We start from the raw sequence: 10850 nt of genomic DNA on the forward strand, positions 1-10850 counted from the left end.
GACCTCTGGAATATACGCCCAATTTTATACCGACACCAATAGGTGAGCGAGCTAGTTAACCTAGCACTCCTTTACATTTTTTCTCTGGTATATTTAGCAGTAAATTACCTAAGAATAAGTGCTAAATGGAGCTTATTCACTGGGCGGCACAGGTTCGAGCCCAGAAATATCATTTTTAAATATTAAACTTAGCCGGTGAATATATAATAGCTGATTCACACCCATGGTGGTGGGTAGAGACCAGTATTAATACAATAAAGGCGCATATGCTTAGAGTTTTTGACAATTATATCAAAACAAAACCCAATTAAATATAGGTACCTGGTAAGGAAGCTGACTCTGACGATTACTCTGCCTTATTAGTCCGCTTTCCTCACGAAGCCCAGCCATCCTCTCAGGACGCTGAAAGACTCCCAGGAGCTGTTATATCCAGGGCGACCACCCATACAACAGGACCTCATCAAAACCCTTAATCTGGGCGCTCTCAAGAAACGACATTTGACCACCCGCCAAATCAAAAAAGATGCGAAAGACTTCTCAGCCTTCCGTACAACCCAAGACAAGATTAAAAACATTTCAAGAGAAGATTAAAAGGATATTGGGATTAAGGGAATGTAGTGGTAGAACCCTCACCCATTACTGCACTCGCTGCAACGAATGGACCCAGTGTGTAGCAGTCCTCATAAAGAGTCTGGACGTCTTTTAAGTAAAATGAAGCGAACACCGACTTGCTCCTCCAAAAGGTCGCGTCCATAATACTTCGCAGAGATCTGTTTTGCTTAAAGGCCACGGAAGTTGCTATCGCTCTTACTTCGTGCGTCTTGACCTTAAGTAAACAACGATCTTTTTCACTTAAGTGAGAATGAGCCTCTCGGATTAAAAATCTAATAAAATACGATAAAGCATTTTTAGACATAGGCAATGAGGGCTTCTTAACGGAGCACCATAAAGCCTCAGATCCACCTCGTAAGGATCTGGTACGAGCTAAATAGAACTTAAGAGCTCTAACTGGACACAGTACTCTTTCAACCTCGTTGCCTACGATCTCTGATAGGCAAGGTATATCAAAAGATTTAGGCCAAGGACGAGAAGGCAGTTCATTTTTGGCCAAGAAACCAAGCTGAAGCGAACATGTGGCTTTATCTGTAGAGAAGCCGATGTTTTTACTAAAGGCATGGATCTCACTGACCCTTTTAGCCGAAGCCAAGCACACCAAAAAAAGCGTCTTGAGGGTGAGATCCTTCAGGGAGGCTGAATGTAATGGCTCAAACCAGTTGGACATTAGGAACCTTAGGACCACGTCTAAGTTCCACCCAGGAGTTGCCATACGACGCTCCTTAGAGGTCTCGAAGGACTTAAGGAGATCTTGGAGATCTTTATTATTGGACAGATCTAAGCCTCTATGTCTGAACACAGAAGCCAACATGCTCCTGTAGCCCTTAATAGTGGGAGCAGAGAGGGCGCGAACATTTCTCAGATGCAGGAGAAAGTCTGCAATTTGGGCTACAGAGGTACTGGAAGAGGAAATGGATGATGACTTGCACCAGTCTCTAAAGACCTCCCACTTCGACTGGTAGACATTGATGGTAGATGCTCTCCTAGCCCTCGCAATCGCTCTGACTGCCTCCTTCGAAAATCCTCGAGCTCTTGCGAGTCTTTCGATAGTCTGAAGGCAGTCAGACGAAGCGCGGGGAGGCTTTGATGAAGACTCCTTACGAGGGGCTGTCGTAAGAGATCCATCCTTAAAGGCAGACTCCTTGGAATGTCTACCAGCCATTGAAGTACCTCTGTGAACCACTCTCTCGCGGGCCAGAGTGGAGCAACCAATGTCAACCTGGTCCCTTCGTGAGAGGTGAACTCCTGCAGCACCTTGTTTAGGATCTTGAAAGGTGGAAAGGCATAAACGTCCAGGTGAGACCAGTCCAGCAGGAAAGCATCTATGTGGGCTGCCTCTGGATCTGGAACTGGAAAGCAGTAAGTCGAGAGCCTCTTTATCAGAGAAGTCGCAAAAAGATCTATGGTGGGTTGACCCCATGTCATCCATAGCTTCTCGCACACAGTCTTATGCAACGTCCACTCCATGGAGATGACTTGTCCTCTTCTGCTGAAGCAGTCCGCCAAGACATTCATTTTTCCTTGGACAAATCTCGCCAAAGGAGAGATGTTACTTGCCTTAAATGGAGTTCCTTCTGATCCGTGGATCAAAGACCCGAGCATTCCAGACTGTCCAGTGGAGCTCCCTAACCCAAATCTGATGCCTCTGAATACAACACATGGTTTGGGTTCTTGATCGCAAGAGAAAGACCTTCTCGAAGACTGATGTTGCTGTCCCACCAAGTCAGACATGTCTAGACTGAGTTGGAGATTGGGAAAGAGATACTCTCTAAGCCCTTCTCCTTGTTCCAATGGTTTAGGTGAAATTGGAGAGGACATAGGTTGAGTCTCCCCAGAGAGATAAACTACTCCAGTGATGAAAGAGTTCCCACGAGGCTAGTTCAAACTCTTACAGAGCAACTGTTTTTCTCTTGCAAGTGAAGGACTTTTAACAGAGCTTGTTCCATTCTTGTGGGAGACGAAAAGGCCCGAAAAATCAGACACTGTATCTCCATTCCCAAATAAAGAATAGTCTGGGATGGGGTACTGTAAGTTACGACTTCTCTACGTTCACTATGAGACCTAGCTCCTTGGTTAGGTCTAATGTCCATTAGAGGCTCTCCAGACAGTGATATAATGACGATGCCCTGATTAGCCAGTCGTCAAAATAAAGGGAGGCTCTGAATCCTCAAAAAATGTAGAAAGCTTGCTACATTTTGCAAGGGCCTTGTAAAACTAAGAGGAGCAGGAATGAGGCCGAAGTACAGTGCTCGACATTGGTACATTACTTTCCCGTCCACAAACCTCAGATGTTGTTGAAAGTTTGAATGAACCGGGATGTGGAAGTATGCATCCTGAAGGTCGAGAGAGACCATCCAGTCGCCTTCCCTTACTGCTGCCAAGACAGATTTGGTAGTCTTCATCGAGAAGTTTGTCTTGACAATGAACATATTGAGCGCACTTACATCTTAAGTACTCCTGCAGTGAACGTGGCTGCCAGATCATTGGAGCCATCCCTGATAGCCTTGTTCCTGCAGAGAACGTGGCTGTCAGATCATTGGAGCCATCCCTGATAGCCTTGTTCATGCATGACATAATTGTACTGCAATACATTGACAGCTGGAGAGACCTTCTTACTTAAGGCTCCCAGGGACCAATCCAACAAATAAAAACTTCAAACGCTCGAAAAAACTCCTAACAGGAGATGGTCTAGCTCTGAAGCCGACCATAAAATCTTGGAGCGTCTCATGGCCAGGCGACGGGGAGAGTCTATGAGGTTTGAGAAGTCTATCTGGGCAGAGGCAGGAACTCCCAAGCCGAGAACTTCTCCCGTGTCATACCAGACGCTCACTCTAGAAGCCAGTTTAAAAGGAGGGAAAGCAAAGGCTGTCTCCCCCAAACTCCACCTGGTGATCAACCAGTCGCCTAGCAAACGTAAAGCTCTCTTAGAAGAGCGAGAGAGCACTAGCTTAGAAAACAACGGCTTCGAAGTAGCTAGACCTAGCGTAAACTCTGACGAAGGCGAACGAGGGGCAGCAGTTACAAAATGGTCCGTACAAAGATCCTTAAAAATCAGCATGATTTTTTTAAAGTCCATAGAGGGCTGAGCAGCTTTAGGCTCCTCTCCGTCTGACAAAGTCCCCAAAGGAATATCAGTAGGAGGAGGATCAGCAACTTCCTCATCTGAAGGAACCTCGTCCGACAATTGCCGAGTCTCATGAAAAGGAGAGACCTGCCGCGGCGGCAACGCTTGACAGGCAATGTCAACAAGCAAAGGAGCAGCAGTAACAGTAGAGGAAGCGACGTCACGCCGCTGCTGAAAGGACTGAAATCCTTGTGACTGACCAACAACAACAACTGAAGTTGATTGACGCTCGACGTCACGTCGGAACTGCCTTGACTGCATAGACTGAGCAGGCAAAACAACCTTCGACTCCGGTGATTGACGCTCAATGTCAAGTCGAGGCAACTGAGCCGGTCGGCAAACGTCCGGTCGGGGCTGCGGAGGCAGCGGCTGAACGTCAACACGAGACTGCGGCAGCGGCTGAACGTCAACACGAGACTGCGGCAGCGGCTGAAAGTCAACACGAGACTGCAGCGAGGGAGGATCCATGTCACGTGACTGACGTGAAAAACTACTGACATTACGTTTCAAAGTACAAGAAACGTCAGCACTAACGTCAAACGGACGAGTAAATGCCCGTTTGGGCGGCTGACGGCCAGAGTCTCGTTAAGCGTAACGGCGACTAAAAATCGAAGGTTCATCATGAACCTGCTCAACGTCATACTTCTCCATAAGGGAGGCAAGCTTAGTCTGCATGTCCTGCAGGACAACCCATTTATGATCAACGGGAGTCGGAACGGGCCGAGACGACGGTAACGTCTGTGTTGGCAAAACATTGCCTTTACCGCGACCCTCGGACCCCATGTTACACTTGCGTTTAATAGGCGAACAGTCTTCCGACGACTGCAAAGGGTCAGAGCTGTCCCAATGGCCACAGCCAGGACGCTGGACCTGTCCTGAAGGGACTGACTTTCGCTTCAAGGGTCTAGAAACCTTGCGCCAAGGTTTCTTTTGCGAAAAGTCTTCGGATGACAAGGAGAACACAGTCTTACCCGTCTTATGGTAAGGGCGATCTTGACGAGAAACGTCCGATACCAAAGAGGGAACGTCTGTACGTTGGTTAAAGCCTCTCGTCCCCTTAAGTCCTACGACATTACTTCTCCCTGGTGCAGGGGAGCCTGAAAGAGGTCTCGGACTAAGGGAGCGACAAGCACGAACAAACGAACCCTCCGCAACACAGAACATGTTTTTTGCACTTACTTCACTGATATCGTATTTTTCAATAATTTCACATTAGGCATGAATAAAACTGATTTCTACCTGAAGCACGCAATTCTCCCTTACATCAAAAGGTTATAATTGCGAAATGAGTCGTATAATGTAAGCACATTAGTACAAAATGAAACACACATGCAAAAATCAGTAAACATATATATCGAATAAAACGGAAATAAAGTTAAAAAGGATCAGTGACAGGGGAGGAGACTAAACACAAGTTCACTAAAGACTACGTTTTCAATCTCTCACCGTACAGTGCCTTGGGACGAGAATAAAAACTAAAAACGTTTTATCCTCTCTCCCCGTACAGAGACTTGGGACGAGAGTAAAAAACTGAATCGAGAACAACGTTACTCGCTCCCAAACTCCTTGTACAGAGACTTGGGACGAGAATAAAGATCGGATTGTTCTCTCTCTCTCTCTCTCTCTCTCTCTCTCTCTCTCTCTCTCTCTCTCTCTCGTCACACACAAGAGAATTGCCCACTCACCCTTTGTCAATAAACAGGTTATTTGACCAAAGGAAAAAACTGAAAGGACTAAGAAATTGAAAATTAACAAATTCCTTTAAATTAGTATCTAAAACACTTCAGTTTGAAAGAATGAACAAAACGTCAAAATCGATTTACTCTTTCTGCAAAGTGAAACCGTGATTCTCTCTTTCTCTATCGTAACGATAGAGCGCAAACTGCGTAGCATAAATAAACCAAACGTTAGTTCATCTTTGAAAAAAAAAAAAAGCACGAAGACTATTCAAAGAATATATTTCTTAAAATATTTTCTAAAAAATATTCATTTCATAACTCTTACAGAGCAATTGATAAACTTAACGAAAATAAAAGTTGAATGGGCTCAACGTTGTTTAACTTCGGTTTCCAAGTTAGGACCGCCTACAAGGAATAGGTAACGGCCGCATATAAACAAAACATAAAATTTATCTTGATGTTTAGTATAAATGGAAAGCTAATCGAAGAGGCCTAATAAAGGCGGGTGAGATATAAAATATATAGAGGAAAATCTATAAATATCAACAATAATTTATAACGTGATAAAATAATTACTAAAAGCCTCAAACACACTTCCGTACACTGAGGGAAGGGTCGGCCATCTTTACTCTATGGAAAAACCAGAGATAAAAAAAAAAAAAAAGCAAGGGCAAAACACTTTTCCTCTCCTTTCAAAAGCATTTCTTTTGAAGATAGTATTGAATAATCCAACACGGCGAAAGCAATAAAACCAAAACCAAGTACTTCACCAATTCGGTAGAAAACTTGGTCATAAAGCGAGTAGAACCAACTTGTCGACAAGACCGACAGAGAAGAACTGGAGATGTTTACAAGTATTTGCGGTATCTGGCCGATAGTCGGCGCTGGTGGTCACACCCACAACCTTCACGGCGATCGCTCGCGAGTTTTTGGAATCTGTCGAGCCGTCGGAGACGTCAGCTATTATACATTCACCGGCTAAGTTTAATATTTAAAAACCATTGATATACAAATCTAACAAAGGGGCAAGTTGTAGCTTTACGCTCCAGCATCTGTTCGAACATTGGACTATGCTTCCATTTCCCATTATCAGACGAAACATATCAAAATCACGTTTCTACCCTTACCTGTCATTATTATCAAGATAAATAAAAGAGCTTTCATTACATTATACATTCCTATACTGAAAACAGATAACTATGAGGTTTAGAATATAAAAATATAAAATGTAGGGCCCTTTATTCTGTTTGAACAAGTAACTTATGACCAAAGCACACAATTTTTTTTCTATACTGCCTGGAGGGAGAAAGTTCCCATGGCAAGTGTAAGATGACAATAGGAGCAAAACAAAAATATCTTTATTAAAATTTGTAACTTGGTTAATAAGGTTTTATGACAGTAGTATATGGGATTCAAAATAGCCTATTTGCAAAATTCTATTCAATTGTGCGAGTTCCAATGTCTTAATTTGTAATGTACTGTTCTCTAATAACACCCTAGAAAGACAGTCCTAGTACCCAATATTAGGTTAGGTGGATGTGGTTACGTTACATGAGATGATTGTATTTTAACTGAAGTATTTTCCCCACACCAAATGCACCAATTCCCAAATGTGATCCCCTATTTTTCTTGTTCTCAAAAGGAGTCCTGCATGTGAAGCTACCCATTTCTGTCAAAAATACAAGTCAGATTCATTTCGTTTAATATATGATGCATTAAATATCTAGTGAAAGTGGAATTCGCTATAAGAAATGAACAATAGCTACATTGGCTTTTTTCTCGGTATGACTAATGGGGACCGGGACGTAATAACTTACATATTTTAATCGATCAATATGTACTGATCGATTAAAATGAGAACAGCATCTCATTGTCTAATTTCATCGCTTACTTCTTTGAAACTTGAAACTGATGGGGGGGGGGGTTACTGGGCATGCATTGCTTGCATTCAATTTTGCCAACTATTCTGTTTTTTGTATGCCATAACCATAACTTGGCTTTTTTAACCCCTCAAGCTCAAATGCGACATGGAATGGTGAAGCGGGATCGTATAGGAGCACCGTAAGGTGATATAATGTATAACGGCTCCTAATTATCCTACCCCTTAGTGGATTAGACAGGGTAAGGTCTGTTTGGGGTGCAGATATTTATGGTTATCTTAGGATAAGTCCCTGATTATACACGATATCTTCGGATAGTCGTTTCCGGGGGTTGGAATCGCATAATACCCGACGGTAATTCTCTTGTAATATCAATCTCAGAAATATTATACTGTAGAAAGTTGCCTAAAAGAACTTCCATCAGGACGACATGGCTATCTCACCCAAAAATAGATTTTTCCTACGTCAAGATCCCTTTCTTAACCACTCAAGAGCTTCCAAATATTTCTTCACAAATTCTAAAATGTTGTTTTACTAGAGGCAATATTTTTCCACCTACACTTCAGTTCCAATAAACTTCAGTAAGAAGTCTTCTCCCACAGAGGTGTTCAATCTATTTCAAAATTCAATATAAATTCATCCATTTCAGCAATTATGATGAAAACGCTGTCCGATCATAGCCTAATATAGCCAATGTTGCTTGTCTAAAATTGAAAAATATCCCAGAAATAATGACCCATGATTCACATGCGCAACTCATTCCTGTACCCCTAGCCAGAACAAAGAAGCAGGGAGACTTAAGTTTGCTCGCGAGCGAAGCGTGCCACAACAGAGCAAAATCCATTTGAGGAATGTGGCATACATCATCGGTAATTATGATGCTGTCCTTGTTAGCAGAACACCACAGGATTTGCAATGCTTGCTTACCAGAATGCATGAAATATCACACGAGGTTGGGCTGAAGATGAAGAGAAGAAAGACAAGAGATGATGAGAACGGAGTATGCCGTGGACGATCAAACATCGTTGGAAGGAGAAATATTTAATGAGGTAGAATTATTTAAGTATTTGGCAACTATGATCTCCAATACACGGTCTTTAGAATTAGAGTTTGGTGAAAGATTGAAAAAGCAAATCAGACAATGGCTACGTAGAGTAAAATTTGGAAATCAAATTGCCTGAAATTACATATAAAAATCAGACTACTGTATACATCAGTTGAGTAAGATCAGTGTTACTCTACGGACATGAGTCATGGTATGACAATGAAACAATCTCCAATAGGTTTCGTAGATTTGAGAACAAAGCCATCAGAGGGCTATTGGGATTTAAATGGCAGGACAGAATTAGAAATGAAACCATAAGATACATTACTCGAGTGCCATATGTGGATGAGGTCATGATGAGGTTTAGATGGAGATGGCTTGGGCATGCTATTCGCACTCCACAAGAGAGATTAGTTCACCAAACTTTCAACTTGGCTCCACAATGCACTAGAGGAGTTGGATGACCCAGGCCTACATGGCTGAAGACTATGAAGCACAAAGTAGAAGATGAATGGAGTAGTATTCAATTAAAATCTCAAGATAGAGACAACTGGCAAAATCTAACAGAGGCCCTTTACGTCAATAGGCGTAGGAGGAGATGAAGATGATGAATTATGATGGTGAATATATACTCTAATTTCTAGATAAACTGGAATTCGCTATATGAAATGGACGAGTGCTGGCTAGTTTGGTATTTTTCTCTATATGTTTAATAGGGGCTGGGGCATAACAACGTACGTATCGGTCGATTAGCATATTGTTTACATCTGAGAGACTGAAGGGGACTCATTGCGCATGCTTCCTTTCTGTGCATTTAACAGTGACATATCTGTCGGGTGTCTTTTTAAACCAATTAAAAGCTTGCAAGTACTTCCTCATAAGTTCCCAGATGTTGTTCTACAACTGCCATTTTATCTCGACTTCCCCTTCAGTTTCAACTTCACCACCATCAATCGATTTCAAAATTTAGTGTGATTTCATTTATGTTGGCAATTGAATATGATGGAAATGGTCTTTGTTCAGTGTATAGGTATTGTTACTCATGTGAAATTAGAAATAACCGAGAAATAATTAATCAAAGATCCGACTCTGGCTTAATTATTAGGGAAGACCAGCACATTTTCTATTGCAAAGCTTCTGTAAAGATTACCAAGACCAAAAAAAAAAAAAAAAATAAGACGGTGTCAATCATAAGGTAAGGAATTGTGATATACTTTACCACAATGTAAGAATTTATTTGTGATTTACTTTTAGTTTGTTACCTGTGAAGGAGGGTCTGGTTAATTAGCAGTTGTGACCTGGGAAGGTTTAAAACCTGGAAAGGGGAGTCCAGGTGACCCCCCCCCCCAGCTAGGGGCTGTGACCTGGGAACTACTAGGTTAGGTTAGGTTAGGTGGGTTTGTTAGGTTCTGTGCCCTTTTACAAATCTCAAAAGTGTTAAATAATGTTTTGGCCTGTTTTCAGCCACTTACATGAACCATGTATTTTACCAATTGATTATCTTGTCCTTATTTTGCATTTCTGACCATTATTATTTCAGAAAATCACTCGTGTATGAGATTTACCCACTCAAAACTCCCAGGTTTCCCACGGGGGTCCCCCATAATTGCCTTAATAGAAGGGGGTCCAAAAACTCTTAAAAACGGGTGGTTCGCAACAATAATAAAGGTCAGAAAAGCATAAAATACAAGATAGCGAGTAGGAAAAATATATGGTTCATGTATTTGGCTAGAAATTAAAGTATCGTATATCTAATTTCATTTCACACACACATTGTAAGATAGGGAAAATTTTCGATGGCCAAATGCACCCATAGTCTAACCTTTGAATTTACCGACCATTATTCTACAATATGGTGATTTGACTTGTCCGTTTACATACTCCAAGATGTTATTGCTCATTGGTAATGGTAGGGGTGGATTTTAATCTGACAAATGAGCTGTGTTTGCCGATTTTGGAGATAAACTTAAATATACATGCTACTGAAGCAACCAAACCAGATTTCTACAGTACGTGTATTCTATATATCCTTACCTCTACTGACATAAGACATATTAAGGCCAAGCACAGGTCGAAAACTACTAAGTGAAAGATATTGGATCGAGCTGCTGGGTAGGAAGTAACTCAGGGCGACGCAGACGAAACCTCTAGATGATTTGACATAAAAGAAAACAAACACGTCATGGAAGTTACTAATTCTCTTCAGTGGAATTAATTCCTTATGATGCAACTATATTGTCGATTTGGTCCTCACTTTCAAGTGTAGTAATGCTTCTTTCAAAATGTCTAGCAGTTTAACATGTTTCTTTAAAAGGTCCATAAAAGAGACTAAAAATCAAATTAATCACTGTATTTCAATGAATATACATTGGTTGATATATAGTGATCGATTTGATTTCTGTAGTTTCTTTTATGGATTTTTTAAGAAACACGCATTACATATATATATATATATATATATATATATATATATATATATATATATATATATATATATATATATATAT

At 41.4% G+C, this 10850-nt stretch overlaps 1 protein-coding gene across 1 annotated transcript in view; it reads right to left on the reverse strand.

The window, feature by feature from the left end:
• LOC137632199 (selenoprotein K-like) overlaps positions 1–10535 on the reverse strand; it is a 56736-nt gene extending 46201 nt beyond the window's left edge. Inside the window, exon 1 of the mRNA XM_068364084.1 lies at positions 10378–10535. Within this exon, the coding sequence (XP_068220185.1) occupies positions 10378–10396 (19 nt within the window). The 5' untranslated portion in view covers positions 10397–10535. The remainder of the gene's footprint in view (positions 1–10377) is intronic.
• Positions 10536–10850: the final 315 nt, after the last annotated feature.

This window comes from Palaemon carinicauda, chromosome 41 (genome assembly GCF_036898095.1).
Source record: "Palaemon carinicauda isolate YSFRI2023 chromosome 41, ASM3689809v2, whole genome shotgun sequence".
Lineage (NCBI taxonomy): Eukaryota > Metazoa > Arthropoda > Malacostraca > Decapoda > Palaemonidae > Palaemon > Palaemon carinicauda.